The 22244-nt window shown below is 43.0% G+C and overlaps 1 protein-coding gene across 1 annotated transcript in view; it reads left to right on the plus strand.

Moving 5' to 3' along the window:
• LOC134337688 (mucin-2-like) overlaps window positions 1–22244 on the plus strand; it is a 221663-nt gene that overhangs the window by 103054 nt on the left and 96365 nt on the right. Inside the window, exons 2-4 of the mRNA XM_063032880.1 lie at window positions 8119–8170; window positions 10089–10118; window positions 11464–11497. Coding sequence (XP_062888950.1) covers window positions 10101–10118; window positions 11464–11497 — 52 coding nt within the window. The 5' untranslated portion in view covers window positions 8119–8170; window positions 10089–10100. The remainder of the gene's footprint in view (window positions 1–8118; window positions 8171–10088; window positions 10119–11463; window positions 11498–22244) is intronic.

A 22244-nucleotide genomic window follows, 5' to 3' on the forward strand; every position in this document is an offset into this window, starting at 1 on the left:
GGCAAGTATAGGGGGTGGAGTGGGATCCAGGATCAGCCATGATGGGGTGGCGGAGCAGACTCAATGGACTGAATGGCCTAGTTCTGTTCCCGTGTCTTATGGTCTTATCTCTTCACTCTTGGGCAGATCTGTGTTGACGCTGAGGTCCTCTTCAGTCTCTTGTATGTTAGATTATCCATATCTACTTAATAATTCCCTGGAATACATCCTTCATCATGCTTCTTGCTCTTTCTCAGTTGTCTAAAGCACCCATTCTTATCTTCATGGGACCATTGGATCTGGCCTGGAATTTTCCACATTCCAATTTTGAAATCTTGTCTATATTTCCCTGATCACCTTGATAGGCTGTTTCTTCAGTTTCCTCTGCAAGGTCTTCCATGTCGACTCTCTTATCCTTTCTTACAAGCCTCTTCACATTCTTGATAGCTTCCGTATATGCAAGTTCAAGTTTCTCCTTAATTAGTGTTGACATTGCATCTAACACTTTCTTCTAAGGCTGGCCATGTTTCCTGGTGTACCCATTCTTTTTTCTTCTTTCGAGCTCTGTAACCTAGACAAGCCTTGCTGCTCTCCTTGAAGACTGAGGCAATCCGTTTCTACATTGTGTCAAACCTGTCTACTGGCATATGCTCGTCAATGACTTCCAAGTGCTGGAATCTGTTCTTAAGCTGAATGGTGAAGGCAGATTTCACACTGGTCCCTTTGAGCTTTTCAAGATCAAAAAGTCTTTGTATGTGTGTTCTGGTCCCAGTGCTCTTCAGCTTGAATGTCATCACTGCTACAATAAGGTGGTGTTCACTTCTTATATCTGCTCATCTGTTCACCTCTATATCCTGCAAGGATCATCTCCACGAATCATTGATCATTAAATGGTCAAACTGGTTCTTGTCACGTCCATTGAGTGAGAACCATGACAGCCTGTGAATTTCACAGTGTGGAAAGAGGGTCCCTCCTATAGCCAGATCATTCATGGCACAGAATTCCACCTGTCTTTCACCATTGTTATTCATCATTCCACATCCATGCATGTCTATTTCCCCAGTGAAGTGTGAGTTGTTATTTCACATTTTAGTGTTTAGATATCCCATGACAATGATTGCGTCATGGTGTAGTGGTAACTCTACCTCTGATTGCAGCTGTTCGTAGAAAACATCCTTTTTTTTCAATGTCACTATCGTTAGTTGGAGCATAGCACCGGATCACACTTGCTTCTCTCTCAGTCTGACTCTCATCAGCCTGCTGTTGGTTGGTTTCCACTCCAGCAAGCATTTGTCGCTGCCCTTCTTCCAAAGGACAGCCACACCATCATGATGCTGACCATCTTCCCTTCCTGAGTATAAAACTGTTTCAGCAGTTGCTTCCAGACCCTGTCCATCTCCTTTCACTACAACCCAGTAGATGTAGGATGTAACGATGCGTTGGTGCATTTATTTGTGCTAGCTTTCCAGTATTCTACATGGTTCATAGATTCCAAAAAACAACTTTTGTCTTGATCATGCCAGTGTTCAAGACATCCTTCATCATGCCAACGGCTTCCTCTTAGTTTTCACGACTGTCACTCATGAAATCCCGGGTGGAGACTCAGGAATTCTGTTGCACACAGATATAGGATTCTTCGTTGTTGTTTCTGTAGCATTTTTTTTGATCAGTCAGGGATGTTAGCCCTGAGCTGAACCGTTGTACCTAAAGGACCAGTGGACCACTTTTAGTCTGTCCTCTACTCTTTAACCTGTTGAGCATGGGTAACCTTACCAAGAGTCAAAGCACAAGGCCTGACCCCAGACAACATAGCTCTCCTTGTCATCGAGGCATTTAAGCCTCTAATCTTATGACAAAGTTATGGTCCTCTTGGAAGAGAAGGAATAAAAGCATAGACTGTTTTCTAAACGGGGAGAAAATTTAAAAATCAGAAGGGCAAAGGGACTTGGGAGTCATTGTTCAAGTTCAAAATACATTTATTATCAAGGTATGTATAAATTAAACAACATTAGGATTTGTCTGCCTACAGGTAGCCACTAAACAAGAAACAAGAAAGTATCCAATTTTAAAAAAAGACCAATACCCAATGTGCAGAGAGAGAGAAAAAAACACAAATCATGCAAATAGCAACAGCGCAGAGAATGAATCTGAGTCCATCGGCCCGGAGCCTGGAGCAGCCATTGTAGGCCCAGAGCAGTTCATCACATAGCAGGACGAATCACTGTGAAGCTGGCAGATACGAAGCCTGGAGCAGCCATTGTAGGCCCAGAGCAGTTCATCACATAGCGGGACGAATCGCTGTGAAGCTGGCAGATACGAAGCCTGGAGCAGCCATTGTAGGCCCAGAGCAGTTCATCACATAGCGGGACGAATCGCTGTGAAGCTGGCAGATACGAAGCCTGGAGCAGCCATTGTAGGCCCAGAGCAGTTCATCACATAGCGGGACGAATCGCTGTGAAGCTGGCAGATACGAAGCCTGGAGCAGCCAGAGTAGTCTCACAGACTCAGTACCACAGAGAGCGGAGAAAGCATCATGGAAGAGTGCGCAGAATCAGTCAACCCTTCCCTCCAGTCCCATTGCCTGAACTGTTCAGTCTATGTGAGCCGGTATTTAAATTGTCCAAACACCAGGCTGTTCCCCGCACCGGGACCTGAGCCCTGCTGCATCAATACACTCTAGGCCTGGACTCCGCCACCCAGCCCATGGTCACCACCACATTCAGACCCATAAATGACTTTTCCAAATTGGCTCAGCACTTAGATTGACCCAACCTCGCTCCTGGATTAGGTGGATGAACTCGAAACTCCTGCGCTTTGTTTCCTCTGATTCACTCACTCCAACTCTATCTCTGACTCTGTCTCAAACATGCCTCTACCTCGCTCCATCTGCTTCTCCTCAAGCATGCCATGCTTCAACTTTGCATTGCTCTCGCCTGTCTCGTCCCTCGAGTCAGCCTCACAGTCGCTCGCCTTTTCATTTTTTGTGGTGGTTGTTTTCCACAATTTACCACAGAAAAAGCATTATTTATTACGTATTCAGTCATATTTCTAGCTTTTTGAACTACCAGTAAAATGTCGCCCATCTTCAGTAGCACCATCTTAAACCAGAATCGTTGCGCAGGATTCCCGAATGGTCTATTGCAGGTTGAGCAGATGATAAGGAAGGCAAACGCAAAGCTAGCATTCATTTTGAGAGCACAAGAATATAAGGCCAAAGGTGTGATGCCGACGCTTTATATGGCATTGGTGTATTCTGAGGAGTTTTTGGCCTCTTATGTAAAAAAGGATCTGCTGGCATTGGAGGCAAACCAGATGACGCTCACAAGAATGATTCTGGAACAAAAGACTTACTGTATGAGAAGCATTTGATGGTTCAGGGCCTGTACGCACTGGAATTCAGAAAAATGAGAAGGGATCTCATTGAAACCTATTGAATATTGAAAGGCCTAGAGCAACCTTTCACAATCTTTTTGCCCTGGAGGAACCCTTGAAATGATTTTCAGGCCTGAGGGAACTCCTGCATAAAAGTTATTATATCTACAGCTCATGGTACATAAGTGTGATCAGTAAGATATAGGTATAGAAGAAGAAGAAGAAGAAAGCCCTTAACTCCGAGTGGGGTCATCGGGACACTGTCATGATGGCGTTTTATTAGTAGGCTTTCTTATTTTCATGAGGCCGAGTTGCTAGCTTGACGCTCAACCCAGCACGGTTGGAAAGTGTGCAAGGGAGCCGGCTGGATTCGAACTTGGGAGCCTTCGCTCCGAGTTCCAATGCTGATGCCACTACTCCACCAGCCGGCGAAGATGTAGGTATAATAATCCAAAAGTAATTGTCAATGCTCTTTTCAATAGTTCAGTAGGTTTCAATTGGTGCATTTAATGTCAGGGAAATGTATAATCTATACATCCTGAAATTCTTTTTCTTCACAGACATCCACAAAAACAGAGGAGTGCCCCAAAGTATGAATGACAGTAAAAACGTTAGAACCCTAAAGCTCCCCCCAACTCCCTCTCCCACGCAGCAGCAAGGCAATGACGCACCCCCACCCCCACCAGCAAAAAAGCATCAGCGCCCTCCACTGAGCACTCAGGTGTGCAGCAAAGCATCATTACAGACACAGACTTGCAGTACCCTAAAAGCTACTAATTCACCTAGTAATTTGATATACCACAGGCTCTCTGTCTCCCTAATAAGGGAAAAAGAGGGGTCCCCGTTCCACAGCAAGAGGGAAGACATAACAAAACAACTTGCTGATTTACAATATTAAAAGTCTGTTCCGTTGCTTTTTCCGAGCTCTACACTAGGAGAGTCAGCACCAAAAAGGAACAGCTCTCCAGGCACACAACCCTTGGCAGCTAACCCACTGCTCCCGATGTTCCGTGTTCTCCTGCAATGCTTCAGTCAGGGGCACTGGCCTAGAATCAGCATGTCCCCAGAGCCACAAGATCCCAGAATTCTGAAGGTGCACTCGTCTTCCAAACTGCGTCCTTGAGATATCAAACGCAGCCAGTCATGAGGCCCTGAGAGCAGGGTCCCATTCCTGCAAAGGACCGATCAGAGTGTAACTCCAGCTCAGGGTCTTCAAAAGAACCCCACCCCCACACCCTGAAAGGGACATAGAGAATGATTTTTTTGAGTGGAGAATTAATTTTTAGCCAATCTTTCCTGAAAAAAACAGGCAGTTAAGCTGACCTTACCTTTCTTAAAATTAATCTCTTTCCTTTCCCTTTCATAAATTTTAAAAACTCATAAGGCAAACATAATAAATTTCTGTTAAATAACTGGCTTAAGCCAAAATGGAATTGAATTTTTCTAAAGGTAGGCTTGGTGTATTTAATTTAAATAAAGGTTGCAAATTGATTTTCATTAATGCTATTTACAACATGAAAATTTATTGACAATGTTGAATCGTAAAGTTACTAAAGCCATAAGCCAAATCAATATGAATGTAAACAAGACTTTGAAAAAAGCATTTTCTTACTAAGTTACATGATCAGACTCAAATATAGGCCCAACATATGAACTCTGTGCTTGTATTTTGCTGCACAAATACTCAATTCTGGGTTGAATGTGAGATAAGCACACATGGATTTCACCTTCAACTGAAATGAGACAATCCCTATCCTTGCGCTTGATGCTTGCTAAACAAGTGAAAGCTTGCTCACACATGTAAGAAGTTGAAAACTACAGCAAAATGATCATTGCTTTCCTATGAATGGCAGGATACTCTTCTTTCACAGAAATCCAGTACATCCAGGGGCAGGTCATACATCTCATCCTGAATGCATGATCAGACTGCATCTCAAAAAGTTTTTTCTCTTCTCTCAAAGTCAAGTTGTCAGACTGAGCAGAAGACTTAGAAAAAGGGTTCTACCCCAGTCATACACTTGCTTTGAAAGGGAGGAAAAATAATATTCAATTTTGTTCTTGAGTTCCTCCAAGTGGTTTTCAATACTTTCTGATTTCCTTCTTCATTCTCAAGCCCAAGCAGAAATGGAAACATTTCAAGATTTCCTTTTGCAACATGATCTTTCCAAAGACTCAGTTTCCTATTAAATCTAAGAATTTAGTCACTTGATGTCAAAGCATTTTCTCCAGGGCCTTGTAGAGACTTGTTCAACTGGTTCATATGATGAAAAATGTCTGCCAAGTAGGCTAGTTTCTGCAGCCATTCTTCATCTTTAAAAAACTCAGAAAAATCTGGCCTTCTGTTTTCTTGAAAGTACTCCTGCAATTCATCTTTCAGCTCAAACACCCCTTTGAGAACTCTTCCCCTGCTGAGCCACCGGATTGCTGTATGTAGCAGGAGATTGGTGTGCTCTTTGTCCATGTTTTCACACAGTTTTTTAACATTCTCTAGTGAACTGGTCTTTATTTAATAAAATTAACCATTTTTGTAGCATCATTCAGAACTTTTTTCATAGATCTCGAAGAGTTTTTGATATCAGCACCTCTCTGTGAAGAAGGCAGTGTATTGTGCCACCATCAGGATTTTCTTTTTCTTACAAGAGAAATGAAACCTCTGCTGGAGCCAACCTTTGATGGGCACCATCAGTCCAGATGCCAACACTGTTCCCCCATGACAGACCTTTTGTTTCCACCTGTGAAGACAAAACATTACACATATATTGGCCCTTACTTGTTTTAAGCAGCTCTTTGCAACAGAAAAAGTTTTTTTGAATTTCACCATCATTTACAAATCTTACAAATGCTACAACATGACATTTATTGGTGAAATTTGTTGACTCATCAACCTGGATAGAGAACCTGTTGTGTTTCAGTTTATCACACAAAACCTCTTCAGCATCATGTGACATGTCATCAATACATCGACTTATCGTACTGTTTGAAAGTGGCCTCTTTCTCGCCCGAACAAAAACCATGCAAGAGCCCATCCTTGAGCTACTATATGGGGACGACTGTGCTCTTCTCACTCACTCAGAGGACATTCTACAGGCTGCAGTCACTAAATTTGCCAAGGCTGCAAGGACTTTTGGGTTAATGCTCAGATAAAGAAAACAATGATCCTCCATCAGAAGCTCCCTCGTGGTGTTTACAATCCACCTCGGGTCATCATTGACGACCACTCTCTCACTACGGTTGAACAGTTCACCTACCTGAGCAGTGCCATCTCCAACGATGATAATGTATGAAGGGACATTGACAATCGACTCACCAGAGCTTGCAGTGCCTTCAGGTGCCTCCAGAAACGTGTGGAAGAACCACCAGCTGCGTCCGTCCACAGAAAGCCAGGTGTACAGGGCTGCCGTCATCACAACTCTGCTATACGGCTCCAAATCCCGGAGCACCATTAGTACAGATGCCAAGGAAACGTACCTCAAGGAAATCGGCTTCCTCAAGCACTTCCATTATCACTGCCTCCACTCCATCATGGGTATCAGCTGGCAGCATCATGTCTCCAACAACAAGTAGCTCAACTTCTAAGCATTGAAGCCACTTTGCCACTCAGGAATCTCTGCTGACCAGGCCACGTGTCTCGCATAGACAACTCCAGATTACCAAAAGCAGTACTCTATGAAGATACTCTCTCAGGGCAAGAGAGATCATGGTGCCCTGGGCAAGAGCTACAAATGCCAACTTAAGCAGCAGCGCTCTCAGGCAAATATGGAGGTCAGTGAGTGGCAGCAGGTGGCTTGTGACAGCGACTGCTGGAGAACGCTGATGCAGGAAGTATCCTACTACCCAGGTGCCTGCATCCCAGCTATTCCCATGTCCCTACTGCTCCAGAGTCTGCAGATCCAGAATTAGCCTTTACAGACACCAATGATCATGCTGTCACTCCTGAGCATGAAACCTTTTCAATTCCTCGTACTGCATCTTGTCCTAGCACTATACTCATGATAATCTTACATGTTGGCATTATTAGGTTCTCACCAACTTTGTGACTTTTCCTTTTCTGGGTAGGAAGCTCTGCTACTAAATAACTTGCATTCTGAGTCTTTTTAATAACTGTGACTTTATCAACAAAAACTTTACTCTGTTTGCTTTGAGATTCCAATAGCTGTTTAAAATAACCAGCCCTTTTATGTGGCATATGGCTGTGATTTATAGTTAGGTGTCTTTTCAATTTTGCTGGAGCTATTTCTGCGTTTGTAAGTTGTTTGCCACAGACTAGGCACAATGGAATAGGATAACTCGGATCACCAGTCCATGTAAAATCCATTGGTAAGTAGCTTTCATTGTAAAGACAGACTTTTTTGTGTTCGTTGTTACACTAGTGCAGTGAAATGACTCAGAACATTGTAACTCAAATATCACCACAATGGACCATCAGACATGTCTGTAATGCACAGGGGTTAATAAGATGTAAAAATGGGTGAGTCAATTCAATGCTCAGAAAATGCACTTCACACTCCTCATCAGCCTACCATCCTCCCTTGCATGCAATACAGCACTCTCCAATTATCAGCCTACCTTTCTCTCCCCTATCTCCTGTCAAACACTGAGAATGGACTCAAACAAATAAACATGGTCCTACTGCGCACTTGCATATTGGGCTGAGAGACCTCTAATGAGATTGCTAACGGGGATGCTCGGTCACCGCCCAGTAGTGCAAACACTGGCATTGCATGTTGCGCAAAGTTCAAAAAGCGATGTTTTTTTTTAATCTCGCAGAACTCCAATTGAGAAACCCTGGCCTAGAGAGAGTGGACGTCCCAAAAATTGGGTGAGTACAGCCTCAGAATAGAGGATGTTTATTTAGGACAGAGATGAGGATGAATTTCTTTAGCCAGAGCATGAAGATGCTGTGGAATTCATTGCCATGGATGGCTGTGGAGGCCAAGTCATTGAGTATATTTAAAGCAGAGGCTGATAGGTTCTTGATTAGTCAGGATGTCAAAGGTTACAGATAGAAGGTAGGAGAATGGGATTCAGAGGTCCAATAAATCAATCATGATGAAATGGTGGAGCAGACTCAATGGGCCAAATGGCCAAATTCTGCCTTTATATCTTATGGTCCTATCGTTGGACTGAACAATCTGAAGAAAAGGTTTTTGTACATGTAAAGTGACAGAAGAGGGAATTACTTGCTCTAAAATGATGATCTCTGGTTGAATGCCCAAGTTGAGCAGTCTTTCATTGATTCTCTTACGGTTATTCTATAGAATGAAATGATTCTCAGGGCTGTATATGGTGACAGATATGTACTTAGATAATGAATTTACTTTGAACTTTGAAGCTGTTGGCTTTTTTAGGAAACATTAATTTTATTGCTGCGTATCTGAGGAAACTAAATGTAGTTACAAGGGACTAAACTATGACTTTTCCATAGGAGCTTAAGCCCAGATTCAGACGTTTCACTGTAGTGATCGTTGGGAGTCCTAACCTATAAAGCATCTGAAAATGGACCAAACATGCATGAACATCACATTGGTTCCCATAGTAACAGTAGTTTTTTTAACAGAGAAGTGGACAGTCTAATTTCTGGGCTGAAATGCCAGGAAACCAGAACCCTTGTGTAGAGCATTCATTAAATGTCCTCAGAATCCTGGAGAAGAAAGATTTAGTGGGGTCTGGTCTAGAATAGCAGGGTCAAGTATCTACATACATATGGCAGTTCAGATAGACCCAGGAAGTTGCTCAGAGGGGCATAGTTACAAAGATGCCCAGTTTACAATTGGTTAGTTATTTTGAGGGGCTGAGAAAGAGTTTGACTCTGCTGAGAAGCTGTGGAAGTTCTGCTGATACGTTCAAAATCCTGAGACTGCATTCAGGGCGGATGACAAATTACCAATAGGGCCTGTGCCCAGAGCACATTATTTACTCACACACTTGGTGGCCACTTTATTAGGTACCTCCTGTACATAATAAAGTGGTCTCTGAGTCTCTGCCCGTTGAGTGTCTTCCTCTACCCATCCATTTCAAGGTTCAACGTGTTGTTCATTCAGAGATGCTCTTCTCCACACCAGTGTAGTAATGCATGTTTATCTGAGTTACTTTTGCCTCTTGTCAGCTTGAACCAGTCTAGCCATTTTTCACTGACCTGTAATTAACGGTATTTTTATCCACCAAACTGTCACTCACTGGATTTTTTTTGGTTTATTTTTTGCACCATTCTCTGTCAACTCTAGAGACCGTTGTGGGTGAAAATCCAAGGAGATTAGCAGTTTCTGAGAAACTCAAACCACCCTGTCTGGCACTAACAAATCATTCCACAGTCAAAGTCACTTGGATCCCATTTCTTCCCCATTCTGATGTTTGGCCTGAACAACAACTGAACTTCCTGACCATGTCTGCATTCTTTTATGGGCAGAGTTACAGCCTCATGATTGGCTGATTAGATACTTGCATGAACAAGCAGGTGTACAGGTGTGCATAATGAAGTGGCCACTTAGTGTTCTGTCTTTTGTCTACTGATGTTAACTTATGTTTGACTTGTTATCATGTCCTCCTGCTGCTGTTGATGCTGAAAAACAGCATTTATATCATGTGTTCATGTGCCGATGACAATAAACTTAAACTAGAAAAGATTGTATATTGCATACTGTATTACTGCAGATGTAAATTTAATACAAATGTATTTTTCATTCATTTTACAGGATGCTTATATTTAATAGTTCATAACTGAGAATTTTCTTTTCCAGAGTTTGAAGAAAATGGCTAAAGTATTCTTGGTAAGTTTATCAGCATAGAGTAATGTGAAATGGTCATTTTCTGTCCACTGTTTACTCATTAACTCTGTGAAAGGTTTAGAAAGAGAGATTATGGTGTTTGACACATTTTATGTTGTGAGCTGATGAGGCTGTAGCTTCAAGGGTTAACGAACCTTCCTTGAGGGTCCTGGAAGAAGTTCTTACTTTCTGGCAGGCTCAAAGGGTTGAATGGCCTTTGCCTGACCCAATTTTTCTGGTAGAGCAATGTGGTATGAATGCATTAGTCAATTACAACAGAGATCTACCTTTCCACATTGGGATCCGGGTCCCCTGAACACTGCTGTTCAGAAGGTTGGCTGGTGTTTAGGAACATTTTCTACAGAGAGGGCCCTTCAGATTCCTCACAACTTCAGCAAACAATTCATCATGTCTTAGATGTCACTGTTTCTTGATTTCCTTTGGGGTTGCAAACTGTTACATCCATTTGGAGGCTGTGAAATATTTTAATCAATATGTTTAGTTAGATAAGGTACTGAAAAGTACATAGGGGATATGTACTTTCATTAGCCAGGACACAGACTTTAACAGCAGGGAGATTATTGTGCAACTTCATAAAACATTGATTTGGCCACAGCTGGTGAATTGTGTGCATTACTCTGTGGGAGAGTATGAAACAGAAACGTACACATATGCTGGAGAGGCTGCAGAGGAGGTTCATCAGGAACCTTATAAAACCCTAGTTAAACCACACTTCGAATATTACATTCAGTTCTGGTCACCTCAGTTATAGGAAGGGTGTGGTAGCTTTAGAGGGGGTGCAGAGGAGATTTACCAAGATGCTGCTTTGATTCTGGAAAATGTCTTATGAGGATAGGCTAAGTGAGCTAGGGCTGTTCTCTGTGGCGAGAAGGAGGATGTGAGATGACTTGATAAAATTGTACAAGATGTATACCCATTTAGTAGGGTGGAAAAGGCTAATATTTACGAGGGGCATAATTTTAATGCACAGGGGAGATGTCAGAGATACGTTTTCATACACAGAGAGCAGTGGGTACATGAAAAGCACTGCCCAGTCTGGTGGCAGAGGAAGATACATTAGGAACATTAAATAAACTCTTAGTTAGGCATATGAATGACAGAAAAGTGGAGGGCAGGTTTAAATTGATTTTAGAGTAAGTTATAAGGTTGCAACAACATCATGTAGGGTCTGTACTGTGGCATTGTGCTCTATGTTTTATTGCTTCAGATTATTGCAAAATAACAAGATGTGAGTTTCATTTGAGTTACTGAACCAACAATTTTCGTACTTATTTACAAGCCAAGCATGTTGTGATTTTGTTTCACACAAGTCTTTGTTTAATCCCAGGCATTTCTAACTGTTATCATACACTGCATCACCAGTAAGTATTACTTTTTATTTTAACATTTATTACCATTTTTATTAATTCTGAATATTTTTCAAATGGTAATTAACTGAATTATTTGTTTTTAGAATATTTTACTGGATTTTGCCATGAGTATTTATCTCCCATTCTAAATAATGAAAACTTTGACTACAATATCAATGCTCTTTAAAATTTCATCCAGTACATTATAAAATTATGCTAATCAACTTAAAAGTTACAACTATAGAGGAACAAAATGGTCTTTGTGAAGGACTTAAGATGAATTTTGAACAGTAACTGGGCTTCCATTCTATGGATCTGGCTGGTTCCTGAATTGAAACTGTCCAGTGGGAACAAATGTCACATTCTGAGACCTGAGATGAGCTGATAACTTACAAAGCTGGAATCACGCTCCACTGCTCATCACTACTCTGAATTCCTCAGAGAATGATGTTCACAGCAGGATTTAGACAATATTGTGGAATGGCAAAGTAACCCTTCTACTACAAAAGGGTGTAATATTGAGACTTTATAAAGCACTGGTGTGGCTTCATTTGGAGTATTGTAAACAGTTTTGGGTCCCTTATTTTCGAAAGGATGTGCTGAAACAGGAGAGGGTTCAAAGGAGATTCACGAAAATGATTCCAGAATTGAACAACTTATCATATGAGGAACGTTTGGTGGCTCTGGAGGGGCGCCCAAATGGGGAAAGGCTTTGATAGAGTGGATGTGGAAAGGATGCATCCTATGTTGGGAGAGTTTAAGGCCAGAGGACATGGCCTCAGAAGAGGGGGCATCCTTTTAGAACAGAGATGAAGAGGAATTTCTTTAGCCAGAGAGTGGTGAATCTGTGGAATTCATTGACACAGCCAGCTGTGGAGGACTGGTATTTTTGTATATTTAAGGCAGAGGTTGATAGCTTCTTGATTGGTCAGGGCATGAAGCAATACGGGGAGAAGGTAGGAGAATGGAGGTAAGAGGAAAAATGGATCCGCCATGATGAAATGGCGGAGCAGACTCAATGGCTCAAATGGGCTAATTCTGCTCCTATATCTTATGGTCTTATGGTCTTAAGAGTGCCAATTAATGACCAGCTGCAAAATAAAAAATGAAGCCCAGCTAGCTTCATCAGGTGTGAAATGATATTACCAGTGCTAAGTTCTTCAACAATATAATCCAGAGCAGCAAATGTAGCAATTGCTTCAGGATCTGAGCTGAGGATGGGTACTCCTACAGTCATAAGCTGGAGGTCATGCAATGGAATATTCCCTACTTGCGATTATAGGTGCAGTAAAACTGTTGTAACATGAACAAGGTCACTGGAGAGACGCAGATGGTAGATATTAAGTGAGCTTTTACTCAGAACACACACAAACACACAAGCTGACAATGTTTTAGAGTCTGAGTGAGACAGACAGAGATGCCCCAACTGAATATTACAGCACATTTTTATATGTTAAGAAGCAAAGGTAAGAGGACAATTTCTATAGTTGCAATGCCCTCATAATGCTTATTCTGAGTCAATCTGTCATTTTCAAATACCTAGATCTTCCCACCAATACACCCAAATTGAGTATTAATTACTGTGGTCTCTGAATCCTATTCATGTAATGGGGTATCAATTGCATTCATGCATATGCAGACATATACCAGTTATGTGGATGTTACTTGGTCTGCAATTTACTGTTCTGAGCTGCATTTTGAATTCAACCCACAATCCATATACAAATATGAAAAATGGTTGCTAATAATTGGTTGCTAATAATTTAATATTTACTATATAATCCTACTCCAGAATACATCCTAACACAACTATGCTCACAGAGATCAAAACTGTCGATATGTAGTTCAATGTCTTTGCACCAAATATAGAACATAGAACTGGACAGACCATTCAGCCCATGATGTTGTGCTGCTCTTGATGCCCATTTATACTAAATATCCCCTAGCTGAGTATCATCCATATTCCTCCATTCCATTCACATTTTTGTGTCTGTTTAAAAGCCTCTTAAACTCCATCATTGAGAAGGACCCAGCACCGATCCCTGTGACACACCAATAGTCACAGGCATCCAGTCAGAGAGGCAGCCCCCTATTAATACTGTCTGGGTTCTTCCAACAAGCCAATGTCGAATCCAATTTACTACCTCATCTTGAATACTGAGTGACTGAACCTTCTTAATCCCCTTCCCATCCTGGGCCTTGTGAAAGGCCTTATTAAAGTCCATGTAGACAACATCCACAGCCTTGCCTTCATCCACTTTCCTGGTAACTTCCTCGAAAAACTCTATAAAATTGGTTAGACATGACCTACCATGCACAAAGCCATGCTGACTATCCTTAATCAGTACATGTCTATTCAAATACTTATACATCTGGTCCTTAGAATACCTTCCAATAACTTTCCCACAACTGATGTCAAACTGACTGACTTATAATTTCCTGGTTTATGTTTAAGGCCTTTTTTAAATAGTGAAACAACGTTGACTATCCTCCAGTCCTCTGTACTTCTCCTGTCACTAAGGATGTTTTAAGTATCTCTGCTAGGGCCTGGCAATTTCTGCACTTACTTCCCGTTGGTTCCGAGGGAACACTTTGTCAGTCCCCAGGGATTTATCCACCCTGATTTGTCTCAGGAAAGCAAGCACCTCCTCCTCCAATGTAATTTGTACACGGCCCATCAAGTTGATACTGCTTTGCCTCACTTCCAAATACTCTGTATCCGTCTCCTGTGTAAATAGAGATGTAAAGAATGCAGTTAAGATCTCCAACATCTGTTTCAGCTCCACACATGGATTTCCATTCTGGTCTTTGAGAGGACCAATTTTGTCCCCAGCAACTTCATGCCTTCTTTTAGCCTCCCTGATTTCTTTCTTAAGCGTTCTCTTACATTTCTTGTACTCCATAAGTACCTCATTTTTTCCTACTTGCCTATACCTGCTATGTACCTGCTTTTTTTCTCATAACCAGGGCCTCAAAATCTCTTGAGAACCAAGCTTCCCTACACTTGTTATCTTTATCTTTTATTCTGACAGGCATATGCAAGCTTTGTACTATCAAAATTTTGTTTCTGAAGGCCTCCCACATTCCAAGTACACCTTTACCAGAAAACAGCCTGTTCCAATCCAGAAGTGTTTTACAGAATCTCACAGCATGGCTGAAAATAGGCAGATAGGATAAAATGCAGAGCAATAGGAAGGCATCCATAATCTGTGCACAAAATTCAAAGTTCAAAAGTTCAACTTCAAAGTTCAAAGTGAATTTATTATCAAAGAGCGTATATGTAAACATACATAACCAACAGATTTGTTTACTTGCTGGCATACTCAGTAAATCTGTGGTCAGGTCACTCGTCTGAGTGCTATTGGTACCACGTAACCCAGTACTACCTGTCGCATGGTCGGGTGGTCGGCGACTAAACCGGCTCCCCCACCGGGCTTGCCTGGTGAGGAGGGTGACTAGACACCCTGCAGGACGAAAAACAAGACCTGTCAAAGGGCGGATGAACACTCTCGTAGGGTCAACGGCCATCTAGCAAACACGTGCCGTGAAGCACGGAAAGGACATCCCTTGCATCGAAGCTTGGTCTGGCCATTCACTGCAACAGAACTTCCCCCAGCTGTCTTGGACCCCACCATGCCACTGGATCCAGGAGGGGATGTCGAGAGGGTGGGTCTGGACCTGTGCAACCCCCTACTCACCTAAAATCCACTCACGCACACACTGTTCCTTTCTGAGGAGTGGGGTACCCCACTAACTCACTGAAAGGAACCATCATCATCCTATGGGATGGATAGCCAGAAGAAGAAGACTCAGTAAATCTAAGAAACCATAATTGAATTAATGAAAGATTGCATCCAACAAGGCAGACAAACAACTAATGTGTAAAAGACAAAATACAAAAGAGAAAATAATAAGGATAAAGTTCAAAGTAAAATCTTTCTTTCTTTCTTTTATAATCTTTTTATTGATTTTCAAATGTACAGACATAACAACAGTATTAATGCAGAAAGATTGGGATTACATTGTTAATAATTGACATACACAATTAAAAACTACAGATAATACAAGTGTATTCGACCTCCCAAACTCTTAGTATGATTGAACATTGTAGAGAAAAAAAAGAAAAAATATCAAAAAAACCCCAAAGTAAAAAAAAACTAAACTAAACTGAACCAAAAAAAAGAACTAATCTAAACAAACAAATCAAGGCTAGGCTGAGATGTTACATCGAATACATCATTAATATCGTTAACTCCACTCCTCCATCCGTATATCCTAGGTTAATAAAAAAGGATTTGGAAAAGGTCAGTAAAATCTATTACCAGAATATACATTCAACCCTGAGATTCTTCTTCTGTGGGCAAACTTAGCAAATCTATAGAACAGTAACTGTAAACAGGATCAATAGACAACACACTGTGCAAATACAAATATAAATAAATGGCAATAAATAAGAAGCATAAAATAACAAGATAAAGATTCCATAAAGTGAGACCATCGGTTGTGGAACACCAGAAACCTTGTGTGTGCAGTTATCCACTTTTGTTCAAGAGCCTGTTGGTAGACGGGAAGAAACTGTTCTTGAACCTGCTGGTGCGAGTCCTGAGGCACTTGAACCTTCTACCACATGGCAGCAGCAAGCAAAGAGCACGGCCTGGGTGGTGAAGATCTTTGAAGATGGATGCTGTTTTTCTACAACTATGTTTCATGTAGATGTGCTCAATGGTTGGGAAGGCTTTACCTGTGATGAACTGAGCCAAATCCACTACCTTCTGTAGGATTTTTCACTGAAAGGCATTGGTGTTCCCAAAGCAGGCTGTAATGCAGCTGGTCAGCATGCTTCCCACCACATATCTGTGGAAGTTTGCCAAGGTTTTTGATGACATGCCGAATCTCTGTAGTCTCCTGAGGAAGTGGAGGTGCTGTCATGCTTTTTCTTCAATAATATTTATATGATGGTCCAGGACAGGTTCACTGAGATCGTGACACCCAGGAATTTAAAGTTATTGACCCTTTCCACCTCTGATCCTCTGATGATTACTGGCTGATGGTCTTCTAGTTTCCCTCTCCTGAAGTCGATAATCATTTCCTTGGTCTTACTGACTTTGGGTGAGAGGTTGTTGTTATTACATCATTCAGCCAGATTTTCAATTTCCCTTCTGAATGCTGATTCATCACCCCTTTGATACAGCCCACAACAGTAGTATCATCAGCCAACTTGAATATGGTGTTGGAGCTATACATAGCCACACAGTCATAAGTGTAAAGCAAGTAGAGCAGTGGGCTAAACACAATCTCTGTAGTGCTGCTGTGCTGATGGAGATTGCGGAGGAAATATTTTTGCCAGAGCGAACTGACTGCAAGTGAGGACATCCAGGATCCAATTGCCTAAGGAAGTACTGAGGCCCAGGTCCTGGAATTTACTGATTAGTTTTGAGGGGATCATGGTATTAAATGCTGAGCTATAATCAATAAAAAGCATCCTGATGTTTGCATTTTTGCTGTCCAGATGTTCCAGGGTTGTATGAGTAGCCAATAAGATGGCACCTGTTGCCATGGTAGGCAAATTGGAACAGATCCAAGTTGCCACTCTTACAGGAGGTGATATGTTTCAACACCAGCCTCTCAAAGCACTTCATAATTGTGGATGTACTTCATCATTGTAGACATTGAGACAGGTCACCACACATTTCTTGGGCACCAGTACGATTGAAGCCTGCTTGAAGCAGATGGGTACCACACACTGCTGGAGTGAGAGGTTGAAGATATCCGTGAATACACCAGCCAGTTAGTCGGCACAGACCTTCTGTACTTGGCCAGATACTCAATCTGGACCGGATGCTTTCCTTGGATTCAATCTCTTGAAGGTAGCTAACACATCATCTTTAGATGATATGGATCATTGGGAGACGTGGGGATAAGTGATGGTTTCTCCCTGTTCTGGTCGTCAAACTGAGCCTAAAAGGCATTGAGCTCATCTGGAGCAAAGCTCAACTTTCACCTATTTTGCAAGATTTAACTTTTTAGGAGGTTATGGCATCCCTCACTGATCCCAGTCTATTCTGGAATCTCCACTTCATCTGTGAGAAGGCTTTCCAGAGATCAGAACTGAACCTCTTGTAGCATTCTTGATCTCCAGACCTGAATGCCTCTGATCTGGCTCTCAGCAAATTCCAGATTTCGTTGTTCATCCAAAGCATCTGACTGGGGAGAATCCTGAACGATTTCATAGGGACACACTCATCCACAGTTGTTTTAATAAAGTCTGTTACGGCCCTGATGTAGTCATTCAGGTCCTCAGGTGAGTTCTTGAAAACGGCCCAGTCCACTGACTCAAGGTAATCTTTTAACCATTCCTCTGCCTCCTGTGACCATCTCTTAGTTGCCTTAATCTCTGGAGCCTTGCTTTTTAGGCTCTGTCTGTATGCAGCTAGTAGGAGTACAGCCAAATGATCCAACTTGCCAAAATGTGATCTCAGAAAGGAACAATATCCTTATCGTTATGTAGCAGTGGTCCAGTGTGTTGGGACCTCTGGTGCAACAGGTTATGTACTGGTGATAACTGGACAGTGCTTTCTTCAGACAAACAAATAAATAAATACACAAACAATAAATATTGAGAACATGAGATGGGTCCTTGAAAGTCACTCCATAGGTTGTGGAAAAAGTTCAGTGACGGGGCAAGTGAAGTTGATTGATATTATCCCCACTGGTTCTAGAGCTTGATGGTTGAAGGGTGTTAGCTATTCTTGAAGCTGGTGGTGTAAGTCTTGAGGCTCTTGATGGCAAAAGTGAGAAGAGAGCATGACTTGGGTGGTTGGGGTCATTTACTTGAATTTTCAGAAGACATTTGATAAGGTGCCACATATGAGGTTGCCTAATAAGATAAAATCCTATAGCATTCCAGGAAACATACTGGCATGGGTAGAGGAATGGCTGACAAGTAGGAGACAGTGAGTTGGAATAAAGGAGGCCTTGTCTGGTTGACTGCCAGTGGTGTTCTTCAGGGGTCAATATTGCGACCACTACTTTTCATAATATTTATCAATGATTTAGATAATGGAATTGATGGCGTTGTGACAAAACTTGTGGATGATATGAAGATAGGTGGAGGGGTAGGTAGTGCTGAAGATTGCAGCAGGACTTAGACAAATTGGAAGAATGGGCAAAAAAGTGGCAGAAGGAATCTAGCGGTGGGATATGTATGATAATGCATTTTGGCAAAATGAAAAATAGTGCAGACTATTATCCAAATGGGGAGAAAATTCAAATATCAGAGGTACAAAGGAACTTGGGAGTCCTCGTGCAAGACCCCCGGAAGTTTAATTTACAGGTTGAACCATAGTAAAGGAGGCAAATGCAATATTGCCATCTATCTCCAGGGGAATAGAATATAAAAACAAGGAGATAATGCTGCACTTGGAGTATTGTCAATAGTTTTAGGCCCCATATCTCAGAAAGAATGTGTTGTCATTGGAGAGAGTTCAAAGGAGGTTCATGAGGATGATTCCAGGTCTGAAGGGGCTAACATATGAGGAACATTTGGCAGCTTTGGGCCTGTGCTCACTAGAATTTAGAATAATGCAGGGAGATTTCATTGAAAGGTGGATGTGGAGAGGATGTTTCCTATGGTGTGGGTATCCAGAACTAGAGGGCACAGCCTCAAAATTGAGGGGAGACCTTTTAGAACAGAAGTAAGGAGAAATTTTTTTTAACCAGAGGGTAGTAAATCTGTGGAATGCTCTGCCACAGATTGTGGTAAGGCCAAGCCTGTGGGTATATTTAAGGTGAAAATTGATAGTTTCCTGATTGGTCAGGGCATCAAAGATTATGGTGAAAGGTGGGTGATTGGAGTTGAGTGGGATCTGAAATCAGCCATGATGGTTTGGTGAAGCAGACTCAATGGGCTGAATGGCCTAATTCTGCTCCTATGTCTTATTGTCTTATGGTCTTATTCATAATTTTGTGTTGGGCCCAGGACAAGTCCCCTGAAATGATAACACGGAGGAATTTAAAGTTCCAGATGCTCTTCACCTTTGATACCCCAATGAGGACTGGACAATGGACTTCAGGTTTCCTCCTCTTCAAGAAAAGCAGGGTGTTCATTGAGAAATGAATAATTGGGAAATGCTGATGTTATTACCCCTAAACTCTCAACCATCAAACTCTTGAACTAAAAGGGAAAACTTTACACAACCTCACTTCCCCATCACTGAACTGTTCCCACAGCACATGGACACACTTTCAAGGACTCAGAGGCTCCATCTTCCTCTCACCCCAACCCTCCCCTCTCCACTGACACCACCAGCCTCCCTCCCCCTCCCCCCTCTGATCCCACTTCTCATCCTTGCCTGGTCTTTACCATCCCCTCTGACATTCAACTGTCTGAGGCAAAACGCTCTGTCCTCAGTAAGGGCCTCACCTTTGTTCCCCTTCGCTCACACCTCAGCAAGTTCTGCGTTCGCCATGACGCTGAACTCTTCTTCCGCCGGCTCCGTCTTCGAGCCTACTTCTTTGGCAAGGACTCTTCCAACCCCACCGATGACCCTTTCTCCCGTCTTCAACCCTCTTCCTCTTCATGGACACCCCGCTCTGGTCTTCTGCCTGCTCTGGATCTCTTTATCGCTAACTGCCAACGAGACATCAACCGTCTGAACTTCACCGCACCTTGTTCCCATTCCAACCTGACTCCTTCCGAATGCTCTGCTCTCCACTCCCTCCACGCTAATCCTAACCTTACCATAAAACCCGCCGATAAGAGGGGTGCTGTTGTAGTCTGGCGCACTGACTTCTACCTTGCAGAGACACAGCGACAACTCGCAGATACCTCCTCTTATTTACCCCTCGATCATGACCCCACTAATGAGCACCAGGCCATTGTCTCCCACACCATCAACGACTTTATCCACTCAAGGGATCTCCCATCCACTGCTACCAACCTTATAGTTCCCACACCCAACACTTCCCGTTTCTACCTCCTACCCAAGATCCACAAACCTGCCTGTCCAGGTAGACCCATTGTCTCAGCTTGCTCCTGCCCCACTGAACTCATTTCTGCATACCTCAACACTGTTTTATCCCCCCTTCTTCAATCCCTTCCTACCTATGTTTGTGACACTTCTCACGCTCTGAAACTTTTCGCTGATTTTAAATTCCATGGCCCCCACCGCTTTATTTTCACCATGGATGTCCAGTCCCAAAATACTTTCATCCCCCATCAGGAAGGTCTCAAAACTCTCCGCTTTTTCTTGGATTCCAGACCTAACCAGTTCCCCTCTACCACCACTCTGCTCCGTCTTGCGGAATTAGTCCTTACTCTTAATAATTTCTCCTTTGGCTCCTCCCACTTCCTCCAAACTAAAGGTGTAGCTATGGGCACCCGTATGGGTCCTAGCTATGCCTGCCTTTTTGTTGGCTTTGTGGAACAATCTATGTTCCGTGCCTATTCTGGTATCTGTCGCCCACTTTTCCTTCGCTACATCGACGACTGCATTGGCGCTGCTTCCTGCACGCATGCTGAGCTCGTTGACTTCATTAACTTTGCCTCCAACTTTCACCCTGCCCTCAAGTTTACCTGGTCCATTTCCAACACCTCCCTCCCCTTTCTAGATCTCTCTCTCTCGCTCTAGAGAGAGCTTATCTACTGATGTCTACTATAAGCTGACTGACTCTCAGAGCTATCTGGACTATTCCTCTTCTCACCCCATCTCTTGCAAAAATGCCATCCCCTTCTCGCAATTCCTCCATCTCCGCTGCATCTGCTCTCAGGATGAGGCTTTTCATTCCAGGACGAAGGAGATGTCCTTTTTTAAAGAAAGGGGCTTCCCTTCCTCCACCATCAACTCTGCTCTCAAACGCATCTCCCCCATTTCACACACATCTGCTCTCACTCCATCCTCCCACCACCCCACTAGCAATAGGGTTCCCCTTGTCCTCATCTACCACCCCGCCAGCCTCCAGGTCCAACATATTATTCTCCATAACTTCCGCCACCTCCAACGGGATCCCACCACTAAGCACATCTTTCCCTCCCCCCCCCCCCCGCTTTCCGCAGGGATCGCTCCCAACATGAGTCCCTTGTCCATTCGTTCCACCCCTCATCCCTCCCCACCGATCTCCCTCCTGGCACTTATTCTCGTAAGCGGAACAAGTACTACACATGCCCTTACTTACACTTCCTCCCTCACTACCATTCAGGGCCCCAGACAGTCCTTCCAGGTAAGGCGACATTTCATCTGTGAGTCGGCTGGGGTGATATACTGCGTCCGGTGCTCCTGATACGGCCTTCTATATATTGGCGAGACCTGACGCAGACTGGGAGATCGTTTCGCTGAACACCTATGCTCTGTCCGCCAGAGAAAGCAGGATCTCCCAGTGGCCACACATTTTAATTCCACGTCCCATTCCCATTCTGATATGTCTATCCACGGTCTCCTCTACTGTCAAGATGAAACCACACTCAGGTTGGAGGAACAACACCTTATATTCCATCTGGGTGGCCTCCAACCTGATGGCATGAACATTGACTTCTCAAACTTACGCTAATGCCCCACCTCCCCCTCGTACCCCATCCGTTATTTATATACACACATTATTTCTCTCACTCTCCTTTTCCTCCCTCTGTCCCTCTCACTATACCCCTTGCCCATCCTCTGGTTTTTTTCCCCCCCTCCCCCTTTCTTTTTTTCTAGGCCTCCTGTCCCATGATCCTCTCATATCCCCTTTGCCAATCACCTGTCCAGCTCTTGGCTCCATCTCT

This window comes from Mobula hypostoma, chromosome 25 (assembly GCF_963921235.1).
Source record: "Mobula hypostoma chromosome 25, sMobHyp1.1, whole genome shotgun sequence".
Taxonomy (NCBI): domain Eukaryota; kingdom Metazoa; phylum Chordata; class Chondrichthyes; order Myliobatiformes; family Myliobatidae; genus Mobula; species Mobula hypostoma.